General features: G+C 38.1%; 1 protein-coding gene across 1 annotated transcript; it reads right to left on the minus strand.

Moving 5' to 3' along the window:
- Positions 1-16,710: 16,710 nt before the first annotated feature.
- Positions 16,711-17,329, minus strand: LOC131431151 (mite group 2 allergen Lep d 2-like). Its single transcript, XM_058596732.1, has 2 exons — positions 17,212-17,329; positions 16,711-17,151 (listed from the first exon to the last, which is right to left on the minus strand). The coding sequence occupies exons 1-2, from the start codon at positions 17,279-17,281 to the stop codon at positions 16,766-16,768; spliced, it is 456 nt and encodes a 151-aa protein (XP_058452715.1). The 5' UTR covers positions 17,282-17,329; the 3' UTR covers positions 16,711-16,765.
- Between the last annotated feature and the right edge of the window lie 1,664 nt (positions 17,330-18,993).

The raw sequence follows: 18,993 nt of genomic DNA on the forward strand, positions 1-18,993 counted from the left end.
TTTCGGTGCAGCTCTTGATTTTGAAACTAAATTTTTTTGTATCCAAATTTTTTTTTCAGTCCTATTCTCATCTGCAAATTTTTCCGTGTAACTCCATGAAGGAAACAACAAAATCACGCACGGTCAAAATTCATTTATTAGCATCATCGAAGGCGCGTTTTGTTGCACGATACACAGTTCCCTACCCCCCCACTCCTTTGAACTCTGAGCCCCACTAAACCCAGAAGAAAAACGCTACTCCAGCCTCATTCAATAATATCGAAACGATGGCGTAGAAAAATATCATATTAATAATATATATATTTCCATATATGTAGTGACGTTAATTTGCATTTATCAAACTTCAAACTGCGAGCTATGCGAGCGAGGAAAACCAAACGACGAAGCCCACTGGAACATGCTATTAGAGGAAAGGGTTCTCCGGTTCGTTTTTCTTCTTGCTTTTTGTGGTTCCCTTCAACAATCTCCCCGATCAGTGTTGAGAGTGTCTGGCAGGGTTCGGACAGGGTTTGGTCCATAAACAGACATCATTGTGCTTCTCATATCATTAGTGTCGCACTTTTACGTGATCGACGTCTCAGACGAGGGAGAAGAAGGCGGAGGTGGAAACGGAACTTTTCATACGAGTTGACAGTTGAATTTTCCGAAAACCATCGGTGGTGATTGGCAGTTGGGTTCGTGATTTTCTGAAACTACTGAAACGGAAATAATGAGAATTTATTGCGATGAATTAATGAGTTCGTTGATTTCATCAACGAACAGCGTAGATGTTCGTTCGTGATTGAAACAAGTGCCAAATTGACAGATGATCATTGGACGGACGGTTTGCTATTTTGGTTCCATCGCAATGTACGTTTGAAAGCTTCACTTACAACCAATAAAAAAGTAAATAACTCATAAAATGCTTCGTAACGCTTATAACTTACAAAAAAGTAACGCATGTAACGCAAGTATCGCTCACAAGTAACATTAAAGGAAACTTATGTAACATTTCGTAACACCTATATTTCATAGGACAAAAGTTATATTCATAGGCCAACAAATAAGTAACACATGTAACACCTATTGCTTACAAAACAATAACGTCAGTAACGCCGCTTCATAATATCTATGAAATACAAAAAAAATACCGCATGTAATGCTTCGTAACTCTAGAAACTTCCGAAAAATAACATATATAACGCTTAGTGACACCTATAACCTACAAAGTAGTAGCGCATGTGACACTTATAACTCACCCAAAACGTAACGCATATAACGCTTCATAACATCTTAACCTAAGTAATTTGGCTTGGACTAGCAAGTCGAAACTAGCATTAACTTTATGTCTACCTAGCGGTTTATGTTGATCCGGTCAGGGTCGCGCTAACAATTTCAAAACTACTATGCACTTATGAGTCAAAGACGAAACGTAAAATCAAACCTAAAACTTTCAAAAGTTAGGCGTGCAATGTTTTTTAATACCCATAACTTACAAAAAAGTAACACATGACAGCGCTTCTTAACACTTCTAACTAAAAAAGTAAAGCGTGCAACGCCTCAGACCACATCTACTTAGCAATAATATAACGCTTCGTAACATCAATAATTTATAGAATTACGCATGTTGCACCTTGTAACAACTATAAGAAACTAAAAATTAACGTATGAAACGCTTCGTAACGTCTGAAACTTACAATAAAGTAACGCATCGTAACGCCTATGACTTACAAAAATGTAACGCATGTAACGCTTCGTAAAACCTATAACTTACAAAAATAAACGCTTCGTAGCACCTATAGCATACAAAAAAGTAACGCATGTATTGCTTCTAACTAGCAAAAAACGCATGTAACGCTTCAGAACACCAAAAACGTACAGAAAAATAAACGCATGTAACACTTCGTAACACATATCACTAGTAAGATAACAACACTTGTAACGCTTCGTACCACCTATAACTCACAAAAAAGTAACGCTTCGTAACACATATAGTTCACAGAAAAGTGAAGCGTATAACGCTTCGTAACTTCTTTTATTTAGAAAAAGTAACGCATGTAACGCTTCGTAAACGTATAACTTATATAGTAACGCAGGCAACGCTTCGTAACACATTTACTTAGCACGAAAGTAATGTTTCGTAACACCAATTACTTACCAAAAAAACTCCGCAACATATCTAACGAGCTAAAAATTAACGCATGTAACGCTTTGTAACAACTATAACCTATGATGAATAACGCTTCTTAACACCTAAAACTTACAAAAAAGTAACGTATGTAACGCTTCGTAACATCAATAACCTTCCACGAATAACTCATGTAACGCTTCGTAACACATCCGACTAGCAAAAAGTAACACTTCAAAACACCAAAACTGTACAAAGAGTAACGAATGTAACATTGCGTTACAGATCTAACAAGTAAATAGAAAACGCATGTAACGCTTCAAAATACCCAATAACTTCTAAAAAAAGAAACTCATGTAATGGCTTCAAAATACATGTAACGCTTCATAACACTTATAAGTTACAACAAAATAACGCTTGTAACGCTTCGTAACACGTTTAACTAGCAAAAAAGTAATCAATGTGACGCTCCTCAAAACCACTAACTAAAAAAAAAAATGTTACGCTTCGTAACACATCTACCTAGTCAAAAAATATTGCATGTAACGTTTCGTAATACCAATAACTTACAAAACACCTAAAAGAAGTAACGTAAACTTGCCAATAGCAACACATTTAACGCTTCGTTACATTAATAAACTACAAAAAAACACAAGCTTCTTAACACATCTTTCATGAAAGTAACACCAATAACTTTGAAAAAGTAAAGCATGTAACGCTTCGTACGTACCACATCGAATTAGCAAAAAGTAACGCTTCAAAACACACAAAAAAAACTTGTAAAAAGAACGGCATGTAACGCACCCAAATAAAAATTAATAAGCGTTTTAACGCTTCGTAACACAAATAACTTTCAAAAAGTAGCACATGTACCGCTCGGTGACACATGTAACGAGCAAAAGAGAAAGCAAATAACGCTCAGTAATACTCAGTAGCTTACAAAAAGTAATACATGTAAAGGTTCGTAACACATTTCAATAGCAATAACGTAACGCTTCGTAACACCAAAAACTAACAAGAAAGCAATGCTTCGTAACACATCGATTCATTAAAAAAGTAACGCATGTAACGCTTCATAACACATCGAACTAGCAAGAAAGTAGCTCATGTAACGTTTCATAACACAAATAACTTACAAAAAATAAGGCATATAACGTTTCGTAACACATCTAACGAACGAAACTAGTAACGCTTCGTAAAATATCTAGCGAGCAAGAAAGTAACGCTTCGTAACACCATAAACATTACACATGTCACATTTCGTTACTCCTATTCATTACAAAAAGTAACACCTCGAAGCACCGATAACTTATAAAGAGTTACGCACGTAACGCTCCGTATCACTCCTTACTTACAAAAAGTAATGTGTGTAACGCTTCGTAACACATCTAGTTATTTAGTTGTTTGGTACCACGTGGGTACCGGATTTGTGCTAGGTACACATAACTATTTTCATTTTTTACGTTTCGCTTTCAGCTCATCAGTGCGTCGGTTCAATATAAACCGCTGAGCAGACGTAAAGTTAATGCTATTTACATATACACTTATCACACCGAAGTGCTACGTCTTTACTGACGTGCCGAAAGAAACGAAACTAAACGAAACATCTAACTAGCAAAATTGAAAAGCATAAAACAATTCGTAGCATCAATAACTAACAAAAAAGTAAGACTTCGAAACATATCTAACGAGCTAAAAATTAACGCATGTAACGTTTCGTAACACCTATAAATCACAAAACCGTAACGCTTCGTAACACCTATTATTTACAAAAAAAAGTAACTTCTACAACTTATATAAAAATAACACATGCAACGCTTCGAAACACATCTAATTAGCAAGAAAGTAACGCTTCGTAACACCAATACCTTACAAATAAAGTAACTATAACTCACAAATAAGTAACGTACGTAACACCTATAACATACAAAAGCGTAACGCATGTGTCGCTTCGTTACTCCTTTTACTTACAAAAATGACGCTTTTAACGTTTCGTAACACCAATAGCTTGTAAAGAGTAATAGCTTTTGTAAAAAGTAACGCATGTAACGCTTCGTAACACATCTAACAAACAAAAAACTAACACATGTAACACTTCGTAGTTCCTATTACTTACAAAATGTAACGCAAGTTACGCTTCGTAACACCTATAACTTACCAAAAAGCAACACTTCGTAAACCCTTTAACCTTCAAGAAGTTAAAAACTTCGTAATACCAATAACATACAAAAAAAGGAGTTTTGTGAAGAACCATAAGACCATTAATTGGAATTGAAGTTGGTAAAAATCGGTCACGCCATTTCTGAGAAAATTTTTTGCACATCTTACTCCGTAACTTCGAAACCGGAAGTCAGATCCATACAAAATTCACGAATTTTGTATAGGATCATAAGAGCTTTCATTTGACTGTTAGTTGGTGAAAATCGTTTTAGCCATCTTTGAGAAAAGTTGGTGCACTTATTTTAGCATTTTTTTGCACAATTTACCCCATAATTCCGGCGCCGGTAGAACCGGAACTTTGTATGGGATTACCAGACCTTTCATTTGAGAAAAAACGTTACATACACACACACACACACATTTAATTACTCAAGTAACCAAAAAGTCGTATGTGAGTTTTATAGTTGCATATAAAGCATATAAAAGACAACAGTGTCTTATATCTGCATTAAATGCATATGTAATGCGAATATGAGATTTGGTGGTTACTTGGGTAGTTCCTTTAATGTTTTCGCTGGACTCAGAAAATAATTGGAATAAACGAATTCCGGATTTCCCAATAGCTTCAGTCCCTTTAGCAAAACCAAACAAAATTAAGAATGGCATATTCAGTAGTAGTTGACAGCTCCCCTCGGAGCGACTCGGACCGGAAGCTATGCGCCACAAATTAAAATTCACCGCTTACCAGGTGTGAGTGTGCGTGTGTGTGCGGGAGCATTTGTAGTAGGCGTTGAAAACCCGTTGAAGGTCTCTTGAAGAGACAGGCGTTACCGAAATCAACACAAAAAAAAGAAAAAACAAAACGATACAATACGATCCCCAGTTCCAGACACAACCGATCTGACAGCTAAGCCTCCTATGATGAACGACCGTCGGCGTCGTCAGCGTCGACCTGTCATGAAGATGATGGATTTATGGAAGAAATGGACGGTAGTGGCACCTTCTTAAGACCCTCGTGTCCAGAGGTGGCGGCGCGTCAAGTAAGCAGAAAACAGCAAAGAAACGCATCGGTAATGAGTATTCTACGGAGCAATCGTTGTGAAATGTGAGGTGTTTTGATGGAAAATCAGTGAAAAAATGTTTGCTACCCAGAGTGATGAATTGCACCGCAGTGGAAGTGGAATTTAAAATGGTGTCAAATTGAGATATGCGAGAGCTTTCCAGATAAGTCAGATAATCAGAGGAAGTTTCGTTTCAAATGTTTTTGAACTGTCACACAACATTCCTCCGCTTCCGCTACGAAACTCTCTACATTTAGTCATCAGAATCAGCCAATTTCAAATTGAATTTTTCAAACACATCATGGCGATAACAACCTGAATGGCGCGGTCCCTCTTCTTCTTCTAACATGCAAATATCCGCAGCAATCAATTGAGTTTCAATTTCTAATTTATATGCTAACAACGAAAACGAAAAGTACTCTCCGAAGGAAGCTGCCAAGAAGGTACTTTGCCTTCCCTATTCCGCCCCTCCCTTCCAATCGCTGAAACGCCATCTTCGGAACATAAAAATCGAAACTTTGTTCAGTTTACGGAATTGCTTTCCATTCATATTCAAATACAGCACCGAGTTGCTGCTGATTCACAATCTACAATACACTCCTCGTTTTCCACGACGATTTTTCGAAATTGGTTTCTTCTCGACAGGCTGACGAACTTGACTTGACAGCCGCCGGGGCGGGCGATCGGCGAGATTCGATTTCGGTTCCCATTCGTGTTCCGAAAGAAAAAAGCCCCGTCATCAGCGTAAGGGGAATTTAATTTGCCACCCCCATTTGGCTCGACTGGCAGAGGGAGGCGGATCGTTGTTCGATAAGAACGGTGGGGGGGGCCCAAGGGCATGCAAATTTTCCGCTCAGGAAGGGAGCGGACAACAAGAAACTTTGGGTAGGAGCAATCGTTTGACCGTCAAGGGTAAGGAAGAGAAAAAAATGAAATTAAAAATGGCGAAATTTTTTTGTTAATAAATATCAGCGCGCCTGGGTTCAAGCCTTGGTATTTCTGAACGAAAAAGAAAACCGAAAAACTAGTCAATATCGAAGCTTGCTTGGATCGCGTCAGTGTCCATCGCACCCTGGAACACCCTTCCGGCAGCTGCTCGCAGCTGAAATTATTGAACCACTTCGGAAAAAGCCCAAGAGAAAGAACTCAACAAAATTGTAATCGAAATTGAAATTTGATTCGAATTTATTCTCCCGCCCCACTCCGCTGCATGCCACACAACTTACCACGGGGAAACTTTGCGCACGACAACAAAAATTGTGAAAATTGATTCCGATTTTTCGACCCTCCGCCCCCTTCCCATCCCATCAAAGCGCAGAAAATTGAATTCAAATTTCCGGTTACCACTTCGGAACGGCTTCTGCCGCTTTTCTATGAACCGCATAAAGTCAGCTTCGGGAATAAAATAGTAGAACATGATGGTGTGTAAATCTGTGACACAACTAATGGCGGTAATCCTGAGTAAATATTTATCACACACACATCAAATGGGCGGGCGCATGAAAAGGAAGCGCCACTTCGGGGAGGAAGATCAAATTTTCGGAATCCGGAAAAAAGTAAATAGAAATAATTTAGAATCAATTAAGGTTTATTTTCTCCGCGTGAAGATCGCTGCTGGCTGCCTGACTGACTGACGATCAAAGATGGCGAAGGCGGCTCATTAGCAGTTCGGCAGGCTCTGAATGAATGGGGGAGACAAACCGCGCGTCGACAATCAAGTTATTAATCACAGCAGGCCGTGCGATCGCGGGTGATGGGAATAGAAGATTGAAAAATTCTCTTCTGTTTTTTTTTTCGTTTTTGGAAAATATATGTGGGTGTGTGAAACATTAGGAGAGTTGAGGAGTTTGTTTACACACACACCCTGTGCCGCCCCCCGGTTTAACACAGCCGAGTCATGATTTAGCAGCTTCCATTACGGGCGCCCTTTAACTTCGACTGACGTGGCGGCGTGTTATTAATGAAATTAAAAGCGCTTTTAACTTCCAAACCGTGCGGTTTGGCAACTACGGGATACTGCGAGGGAGAGTTTTGTTCCGGTGAGGGATAAAAAAAATTAATGCCCGGCAGCTGTACTCACTACCGCTGTGTCGCCGCCGCCACCGTTGCACGCGTGGGAACCGGCCAATATGTTCAAAATACAAAAATGGACGAAAAATTGGTTGAAAAGTAGAAATCTTTTAGCACCCGCGAGACTACCGAAGAGCAACAAGCTTTGCTTGTCAAGCTCGTATAGTCGGTTCTTTAATTTTGAAAAATCTGTGAAATCGCACGATAAAAAAAATGGCGGATGGGTAATGTCAGAGACATAGCTGGGCAACGTGAATACGAAATGAATTGACACGCTTCCGTCACACTGCCGAATATCTGTATTCTGCAAATCTTTCTCGCAGATGTCTGACAAACGCAAGGTAATAAAATCTGTCGATCGCGAAATTGCACTACATTCAAATTGCATTCTTGCCTCGAAATGCATAGTAGAGCTATCTTCAAATATTCGCGTCAAAACACTTATTAAGGTGAAATTCAGTGAACAATTATTCAAAAACTAGATCATTTTTTGAAACACAAAAAAAAACACTTAATTACAATTACAAATCTTCGCCGTAGTATCACTTTTACATAAAATTCTTATCCTAATATAATTCTAAAATAGTCACAACGATTTAAATTTATTAAAACATATTCCTCTCATTACTTAAATATCATCTTAGGTAATTCGTCATTAATTATGAAATCTACTCGGAAATATTATTTGAACCAAAGGATTAACTTCTATAAATTATAAAATAAGCTGTTATTTTCAGACATTTTGTTGATAATTTCATAAACTATTTCGAGTTTGTTTGTATCGTTACATAATTTCTATTCTAATGTAGCTATTGGTTGAACTCATGGACGCAGCTGGAATCAGAACTAAGTCTTAAAAGGGGCCTTTATTAAATTGAAACTCCAATTTTCTTTATGAAATGATAAAGAAGTTTCATGTAAGAAAGGTCACGACAAGCAAGAATTTCTCGAACTGGGACATTGGATAGTCTACCTTGAATACGCAAAGAATTTATTAGTTGAGATCTGACATCATGATACTCCACGCATGTCCAAACGACATGATCAATATCCCGATAACCTTCGCCACAAGCACAATGATTAGTCTCGGAGAGTCCAATTCGAAGGAGATGTGCGTCTAACGTGTAGTGATTGGACATGAGTCTGGACATCATACGAATGAAATCCCTACTCACATCCAGTCCCCTGAACCATGCCTTTGTCGATATTTTCGGAATAATTGAGTGCATCCACCGACCCAGATCATCTCTATCCCAAGAAGCTTGCCAGCTGGAAAGTTTTCTTTGGCGAGATGCGCTATATAATTCGTTAAAAAGCAATCGGTCGCTCATAAATTTCACCCCCAATTGCACCACATTTGGCTAAAATATCGGCTCTTCATTGCCAGGAATGGAGCAATGAGCCGGGACCAAGACTATAGTGATTAGATAATTATTGTTCAATATGTCGTTCAGGCACTGTTTTATTTCGCCCAAGAAAAACGGCTAGCTTAATTACAACTTGTAACATTAAATTTTTGCCTTGTGAAACCGTAATCAATTTTTTGAAAAATGTAAAGAATGACAGTTCCGTTCTGTTGGCGTGATTAAAATTAAAATAAATATTACAGAGTTGTATACAAGATACAACTGAGCACCATGACATTAAAAAATGAAACAATTCTTAGGTTCACTAAATAAATAGACAGTTTTTTATGATGGTGGATGCATCTTATTAAAATTGACGATTATATTCTTTCATAATGATTGATTGTACCCTTTCCAGAAACTTTTATATGGCGGACGACTTTTCGATTCCAGGGTTGTTACGAAAAATTTCCAAATCAAAACGCGCGAAGTCGAAAACTCAAACGCGAGAGATTCGAACGAAACATTACACCACTATTTTTATACAGGTGATACTTTCCGCAGAACTTGAACATGCACTTACAAATAATTTAAAAATCTGCATAAGTTAGTCATATGAGCACAATAAATAAGTCCGCATACAACACGTCACTTTGAGAAACCCCATTTTTCGATGTCCTTAGTTAATTTACACTCTCTGACGCACGGAAAATGTTAAAATAAAAATAAAATTGCTTACAATTGTTATTTTGGAAGAAATTAAACAGATTTCAGCGAAGACATTTTTTTGCTTCACCATCTTCTTGCTCGGCAAGCTTTTCCTTCTGATGATCTGATTTACTCTTTTTAATTTCAGTTTCAATTATTTATCGCTTCCTGATAAGCTTTCGTTTGCTGAGACAGCACCTTCTGCTGTTGTCGGGTTTGCTCTGAATGTCTTTCTTTTCCTTCTCATATTTTATTTTTTTATTTGGAACCATGAAAAGCCCAATGTTAGTTTCTGTCCAACGTGCTCTCCAGCAGGCATAAAACTTCCTCATCTTGTGCATCAACAGATTACAATCATCCAAATGATTGTGCTTCTACGGTAAAGAAATTTAATGAGACGAAGATTACGACGTCGAATTTCTAATTGTAACCATTGTAATAGCTTCAATGCGTTGGATATCGTTTTGGTAATCAGGTGACCAGATACCAGCAGCATATTCGAGAGTTGTGCGAACTAAAGCGCAATACAGAGCTTTTTGAGTAACGCGGAAAATAAATCCTAATAGCTTAGAGACTTTGAAGATAGTAAACTATATGTGCTCCTAAAAATTTAACTTGGAATCCAGAAAGAACACAAGACGATAAGCGTTCGAGAACAGATTGTGAAATATTACAGTCAAACTTGAATACAGACTTTTTGCGATAAAACGGAGCATTCAATCCCATTTTGTGGATGTTAAACCAATTAGTTAAATTATCCAACTGTTTCTGTAGGAGCTATGAGCCAGCTGAAGATTTGATTATATGAAATATTGTATAGTCATCGGCGAACGATAGTTTTATATACTTGGTCGGAAAATGTGGATCGTTGAGATACAATAAAATTATAAACGGTCCAAGGTGACTTCCTTGAGGAACTCCAGAGGTAACAGCAAATGGCGAGGTTTTACAGTCTCCTATTTTCACTATCATTTCACGACCAGTTAGATAAGATCGAAACCAAATAAAGACTAATCCATTAAATCCCAGTCTACTTAACTTGGAGATCGTTATGTGATGATTGATTTTGTCGAACGCAGCAGAGAAATCGGTGTACATATAATCTACTTGAAGTTTTGGTTGTAAAGAAGGTTTGATGAAGCAAGTGTAGGTTACTAAGTTTTGTGGAAGTTGAACGCTTTGGCATGAATCCATGCTGAATCTCAGATATGTAGTCAGAGCAACTATCCGTCGGGTCCAGCACTAGATGAATGTTTTAACTTTTTCTTCTTCGTTTCTTTTCTTATTCAACTTCGCTCTCTATGCCTGTCGTGCAAATTTTACTTTCCTTTTTCATTACACATCAACATCTTTAAGTGCGAAAATCTTCATTCGATTTCCGCATTAAAATGGGGAAACGCAATCACATTTATTGAAAAGTTTTTGTAATTCCTGGTAGCAGTTCTGCTGAAATAGCAATTTGTACCACTCGATTTCGGAGAGCATGAAATCGAACTTTTGTCCAATGAAGAAAACATTTGCTAGAACCGCCTTCTGGTAAATTTAGGGTTTTATCATGGTGAAAATTTACCAATTTGATCAATTGCTGAAATGTCTAACCTTATTTTTTGGGGGTTTCATAAAACTCACAAACTTCAGAAATTTTTTTTAGGTTTGATTGTTATAAAATTATTGCAGTCACCTTTTATCAGTTAATACCAACCATTAAAAGAAAACTGTTAAAATTTCATGATTTCCTATTCATTAGTTTGTGAGTTATTGTGCTAAGAGTGACGCTACTTTTGTTATTTTCAGAACAATGGATCAAAAACAATTTCGTGTTTTAATGTTACACTGCTTCTTGATGGGAAAAATACCGTTCAAGCGAAGCAATGGCTTGAAATGCGTTATGGAGACTCCGCTTCATCAGAAACAACAACAAAACGTTGGTTTGCTAGCTTCAAACGTGAACGTAGGTCGATTTGAATGATCAAAAAAAGGAAGTTAGCTGACATCTTGAAGATATCAAAATGACGTGTTGGCTTTATATTACATGAGCATTTGACTATGAGAGATCTCTGTTCAAAGTGAATGCCGCGTTTGCTCACTGTTGACCAAAAACGAGAACGTGTTGATGAATCGGAGCAATGTTTGGCCATGTTTAAACGTAACAAATCGGAATTTCTGGCGTCCGTATGTGACAATGGATGAAACATGGATTCATCACTTCACTCCGGAATCAAAACTGATCGTCATCTGAGTGGACAGCAACTTGTGCATCTCGTCAAAAGTGCCCGAAACAATCGGTTGGAAAGGTTATGTCCTCGGTATTTTGGGATGTGCGTGATGTAATATTTATCGACTATCTTGAAACAGGAAATACCATTAACAGTTAATATTATATAGCGTTATTGGAGCGTTTGAAGTCTGCAATTACAGAGAAACGACCGCATATGGCAAAGAAAAAATTTGGGTTTCATCAAGACAACGCACCGTGTCACAAGTCAATCAAAACAATGGCAAAACTACATGAATTGAACTTCGAATGGTTCCCACATCCACCGTATTCGCCAGATTTGGCTCCCAGCGACTACTGGCTGTTCGCAAACCTGAAAAAAATTCTCGCCGGTAAGAAATTTCGCACGAATGAAGAGGGTATTATCGTTGAAACTGAGGCCTGCTTTGAGGCAAAAGATGAACCTTTCTACAAAAGTGGTATTGAAATGTTAAAGCGTTGCTCTTGATGGAGATGACGTTGATGAAGAAAAATAATTTTGACCCAAAAATCGTGCTCTCTTTGTTAGACCCGGGACATTTTAGCCCGTATGTTACGTAATAAATTTTAAAGCAACTTCCAATTTCCAATCAAATTTTGCTCCAAAATCTTTTCGCAATTCCGAACTTTACTGTTTGGGTCCCTGGTAGAATGATGAGTCCACATACTTCATAGGGTGAAAGATGTTTAGTGGCGGACCATTGATCTTGAAATCCAATAGCGTAGAAACTTTTATTAGTCGAAGTATTTATCAGGTTCATTTGCAAAAACCCTCTCTCGCATTCTCCCGTTGTTACTTCTATGGTATGGGCAGTATTGGTAAGGAGAGTTAAATTCAAATGAAAGGTATTACGGTCCCATACGAAATTCTTGAATTGCATCCGGTTCCGACTTCCGGCTCCAGAATAACAAGGTAATGAGTCATTTAGGGTTTTTTTAAAACCCATTTTCAACATTTATTCAGGTTTCGCCTTAGACTCGTCAGTGCAGAGCAGTTCAAATTGAACTGCTTAATGCAAGACTCGGCAGTTCAATTTGAACTGCTCTGCGCAGACGAGTCTAAGACGAAACGTAAAGAAATGTTGTAGGTAATGAGTGTTGAAACATTTTCAAACAGTCAAATAAGCAACGACTTAAAAAAGCTACGAAATTTTCGAATCTGATCTGGAATCTCTTTCGAAATTCTGCTTCTGTAAGTTGTAGGTAGATGGGTGTTAAAAATCTCAACCTCCATTTGGTTGATGATGCAAAAACTGGGGCGGATCATCATTATTCGGAATTGTTGGACAGCAAGGAACTCTGGTCTGGTTAGATGATGAACACACCAATTCACAAATTGATAAATATGATCAGCTTAAAATGACCAGATGAGTTACGGTGAATCAAAATCAATAGTTAATTGGTATTTAATATACTCAAGCGAACACGGTGTGCAGCAGACGGAGAATAGCATCCACAAATCGCACGCAGTACAAAAGCAACTACTCACGCGAGCGAGTAGATATTGCTTTCAATTTTTTCATCCCCTCACTAGACAAGCTAGCTGTTTCGTTCGCAGGCAGTCACCGACTGAACTGAAAAATTGTTGCAGAGCATTATTATAGATTCCGTTTTGTGTGAAGGATCATACTGTGCATTGAACAGAACGGAACGTTACTTTTTCATACACCGATCGAAGCAGAACGGCTACTGAAAGTGAAACGACGATCCAAGCCGTCGGCCATGCGAGCGAAATCAAACGGATGACATCATTATGGCATGCAATGATTGGCTCGTTAAAACATAGATCGTTTCAAACCTATTTTTAAATACTATGCTAATGAAATACTAAAACAACGTTGCCATGCATGTTTAAGTTAAGTGTTTCCAAATCGATTGGGTCTTAAATTATGTCAATCAGCAATTGACCGAGTTATTATCCTTCAAAATTATGACAAAAAAGGGTAACGCAGCAAGTTTTACATTTTTTCATTGACACCCAGCGTCGTATAGTGAATAGTTAATGCCAAAAGTATTATTTAGAGCAAGATCATCCAAGGAATTTAAATTCGGAGCTCAAACCTGTTTGAACTTACAAGAAATAGTGAAAATTTCAATAATTATTTCGCAGCAAATTTGGAAAATGATCGCCATTCTCTTTATTCCTTGCGCACTGCTGTTTCGAATTGTAGCAAAGTAGTATCACTCTTAGCACAACAACTCACAAACTAATGAATAGAATATCATGCAATTTTAACAGCTGTCTTTTGAAGGTTAGTTGTTACTGAAAAAAATGTGACTGCAATAAAACTAACGCCATCTATGTGTTAGGCCCGTGACTTTCCAGCTCCAGCCCATGTGTTACAACGATTGGGATTACCGATTTCAAAATTCCCAGTTTACGAAACAAAAACTCACGGTTCCTAGAATAGTCTAACTCCGTACAAGAATGAGTAAAATAGAGCTTAATCATGAATATCTTTTGTTGTACCTAACCCAGCAGCATAATTTTTGCTCCAAGCTATCGGAAATATGATTAGCAATTTATGATAAAATTTTCAATAGTGCACACAAAAAAAATTTTGACTTTTACAAGTGACCTAATCTTACATATGATGAAATTCATTTCGACCTAGTTTGTTAAATGACGGAAAATTCCATTTGTAATGACTTAATGTTGGATGAGACTGAATTTTATTGTTTCCATTTGTAATTTCCATTCGGCTAGCAAGTACGACTGCATGAATTTATATGCACCACTTACCAGCCAAGCAGGTGTGTGCATCTATGGCTCAGTCGATTAACGCACGTACTTTGTGATCCAATGATTCTCGGTTCAAATCGCCGCTCTCGCTATCAGCTTTTGTTTTGTTTTTATTTCAATGATTTTCGTATCATGGAATATTCCAATTACACACAATATTCAATGTACTTGCAAGTAAATTTGAGTGAACGGCGACGCTGAGACACAAATAATTCTAAATTGTAGTTTTCTAAAATGTTTGATATCAACGGTAAAAATTGACACGTTTCAACAACAATCTATGCCTGATATTTAAAATAATTTCGGACTGAGCTGTCTTTGTTCCAACCGGGAAGTGAAAGTGGAAATTTGAGGCTCGATGGGGATGTCCTGTCAGACAAAAAAAGAAGAATCTCATCCAATGAAATCCTTTTTAAAATCATCAGAAGTACATATATCTAAAATTAACCAAAACCGTTCTGCTGCCTTCCTGGCTCTTTTGAAACACGAATATTTTCTACTGTACCTGTTAGTCAATAAACGACAGGTACATCCGTCATGTCATCCCATTTTCAAATGCGTTGATGAGCAAAGAAACCAAATAAGATTTGCAAAAACACACCAGATATCGTTCTATTTTTCTTGACAGGGATTCTAAATTCCAAACAACTCTCGTGGAGTAACCAGAAAAATAACAAGAAAGTACGAGTTCTTCAAAACGAACTCTTCACATGTTCTCTATCCAGTTTTATTTCCTAATAGCCCAACTAGTTTTTCTTCTATGAGAAATCCTGCTACAAATGATCAGGTTCTAATAGATCGTTGTCACATTTGTAGTGAACTGATTACTCAAACAGATGTTCTACCAATAACATTAAGGATTTTAAATTGTTAATTAAATTAGTTCTATTTTCAACAACTTTAGAACTAACCGGCTAGGATACAGATCTCATGCCGAAAGTAATGTGGAACCACGAAATTGCATTGGAAAAATCGAACTGATATAGATTTTATAGTGATGTGACATTAGCAGATCAACATAGTCTGCTGACGCACTGATGAGACGAAGGCGAAACTGAAATGTTTCATGACTTCATGATCTTGAATCATTTTTTGGCACCGGCAATGGATTTTTATCCAGGTAGTAAACCAAGAGGTTGTGAAAATCTAAGATGGCGACAACTGGAGTGTTTAAATTCTTCAAAATCCATACAGCATGAATATTTATGTTGAAGATCATTTTAGAATTTAAAATGGCTACTTCCGGTTTGTCGAAACCCATATTACAAACAGAATTTCGTACCACTTCATACATCAACTTTTGATCGCCAGTTCGCTTTCACATCTCACCTCAGACAGTTGATAATACAAAATCTCTTACGTTCCGGAGGGTAGAGACAAAATACAGTCGAAATGAGCAAACTCAATTAACAAAAACTACAAAGAAAATCAATTATTTTAGACTTCAGACAGTGCCAAATTCAGCCTTCGATGCGAGAGCTTGAAGGTTTGCTTGGGTAACAAATGTATCTGGATCTTTACCAACTGCTTTTGCTTCAGTTAAACAAGACAAACAATATTGTATGCATTCACTTCTATAAGCAGTTGGAAGCAAATCAATTCACTAAAAACAATAACAACGTGCATTCCGTGGGGTATGAAAACACCAAGTCCATCATACCAGTTCCTGTTGCACTTGATGTTATCATGTCTATTGAAGTGCGTGTACATGATCTCTCCTCCGGACGCTAGCGTACAATTTATTCGGAAACCCATGTTGTTTATATCTTCTTGTACCTTCTTATGTGACTACGGACACTACACCAGAATTCCGTGTAAAACACTCGTCACCTACGACAACCAGATGGCTACATGTCAAAATTATCCAAACACCATTCACTTGTAATAAACTGTACTTCATACACACTAAAATCTAAGAGGATGCTGCCAACATTTGTTGCGAGTTGAGGCGAAATACGTATGCAGTGATATTGAATGGAGCGTAACTTCTTGCAGGCTCTCTTCGAGTGATTGTAAGTTGTCACTGATTTTCCTGACAGTGATTATCGAAACCGACAGTCGGGACAATAATGTACACAGTACAATTGGACAGCTATGAAAACTGAGAGCGTTTAGGTGTGACAATTTTACTTAATTCGGGCAACGTTTCCAGAGCAAAATAAAATGCCTTTACAGTCCAATTTAATGGTGAAGTTTTCGTCCCACTCGAAACGTTATATGAATTTCGAATCTCTGTTTTTGAGCCATATCAACGCAAGTCGTAAACGTTAGTTAAGCGCGGATTTATTCCACAAACACATTCGACAGCATCATCTTTCAGTTGATTTGGGCGTTGAACATCAGACATCCGAGAGCGACACCGCCATCCCCGGTCAGACCGACCTCGATCGATACGGTGGTTCCAGCGGCCGGTACATCCAGTGACTCAATGTTCAATGCGTAGTTGAAGGGGCTTCCGGCAGTCAGTGGACAGCCACCCTCGATACCGACGGCACAAGCATCCTCCAGGGTTTCCGGGATCTCAAAACCGACATCCAATCCACCGAGACGGACGGTGATGTAGGCTTCTGCGGTGGCACTATTGGCGGGGCTTAAGATTCCAGAGGCCAAGGCATTCACGGGTTGACCGGCCGTCAGGACGCATGAATCACCGGAGCAATCGTTGACGATTAGGGACGTGGGCGTGGGAGCACCGTTGGCACCTTTAGATTGGGTCGAAAGTTAGTTTGGTTTTAGTGGAGGAAGACAAATTCAATACTTACATGCAGTGAAGCTTACATTGGCCAAAGCCATGGCTGGCACCAGAGCGGCAACGAGTAGGAACTTGAACATCTTGGCTGTTTGGATCGTCTTGTTTGAGTGGCTGAAAGTTGAACTGTAACGAAGCTTACCCTGCGTACCGTATTTATACGGGATAACACCGGCCGGAACCCACCTGCCACAGATTAGATATCACATGGGGAAAATAATCCAACAATAAACGATTAGCGAGCCTGGAAACAACGTCAATAAAAGCTTTGAGCCGTTCGATAATTGAGCACTTATGAGGTGGTCGTAATTACGTAACTGGTATCCCCTAAGGTTTGGGGAAATGCTCTCGATTTGATAATCTAGCCGATATGGATTATCGGTAACAATGGAGTGTTTATCAGTGTCGAGGAACTGAAAACTGTTATTGTTTCATTACCTTGAAGACGAAGATGATAATGATAATAACGATTAAAGTACAAAGCAAGGTCTTGCTTGATTTTTTTTGTTTATTTAAATAACTAAGTACTTGCGAAGTGTTGCTTGAAGCTTGTTCCACACAAGATTTTTTTCAAAAAAAAAAGGTATTATATTCAAACTAATATGGTGTTCCAATGTCAAGGCAGGTCCCGTTTTCAATAAATCTGAAGAGATTTCCAAATCTAAATGATTTTAAGATCACCTGATTATTGTTGTTATAGGAAAGATGATCGCAGCACCGCACAAAGAACAGTTGAAATGCTCTGCCATTGAGCTGCACTGGAACAACTTACAGCAGACAAAATTTGCGATTGACTTTCATCAATATTTCACCACTACGTTGTTTACTTTTCGGTTTCAGAAATGACAATAAGCAAAACAGACTTTACTCACTCTTTAAACAATCTTCGGGGTATGTTTCCTGGTTTATAGTTCCGGTTTTAACAAAACGTCAACTTTTTCAACCATAGCTGCAAATGGCTTGCCACACTTTTTTTTTTGGAATTCGAATTTAGGGGATCTGGATTACATCTGGAAAAGAAAATCGATTTCGCTCGTGTTTTGTGTTATCGCAGCCTGCTTGGGTGCGTTGATGCCAGGGTGGTTCAATGTCAAAGCTGTTCCATGAGTGACAGTGGTTTGGTTTGCTGGGTTGCGCCTCCGGGGATAATTTTTCATTTTTTTTTTCATTCAATTGTCATAAATAACTAAATTGCACTAATGTTTCCACAGCACGACACGGAAATCGAATTCCGCACAACCAAAACTGCCTACAATGCCGCCACTGTTCGTCATCCAGCGACACCGATAACAATAATTTCTATCGATGGCGCACAGATCTAATCGTAACCAGTGCTAAATATTGTCCATGGTTTAAAGTCCGGAACGTTAAATTATTTTGCGATTTTAGTGTCCTGGTTCACCTTATCAAATGTGGCGTTCAGGTCGATGCCTGTTTGAATGCGGTTCAATCCAGACGAAAGATTGATACCTCGTATAATAATTTTTTTTTTCGTTTTTACATGGATGTATTGCAGATAGAATAAAAAGAATAGCAATCCAATTTTTCTTTTCTCCGTTTCGTCTATGATTCGTCATAGCATAGCAGTTCAAGTATAACCTATTTTGAACACCTCATATAAATCCCTGAATACACTAGCACCACAAAGCTCTTTTTGTCCTTCAGAGATACAACCTTGAAGTGTCTATTCTAATGTCACAGACGACAAACGATTCAGTTAGTTTTCTCAAATAAACCAAGCTGGAAAAAAAAACAAAGAAAAAAGTGCATTGCTTATTTTACGGTTCTTTTCTAA

The sequence above is a fragment of the Malaya genurostris genome, chromosome 1, assembly GCF_030247185.1.
Source record: "Malaya genurostris strain Urasoe2022 chromosome 1, Malgen_1.1, whole genome shotgun sequence".
NCBI classification, from domain to species: Eukaryota; Metazoa; Arthropoda; class Insecta; order Diptera; family Culicidae; genus Malaya; species Malaya genurostris.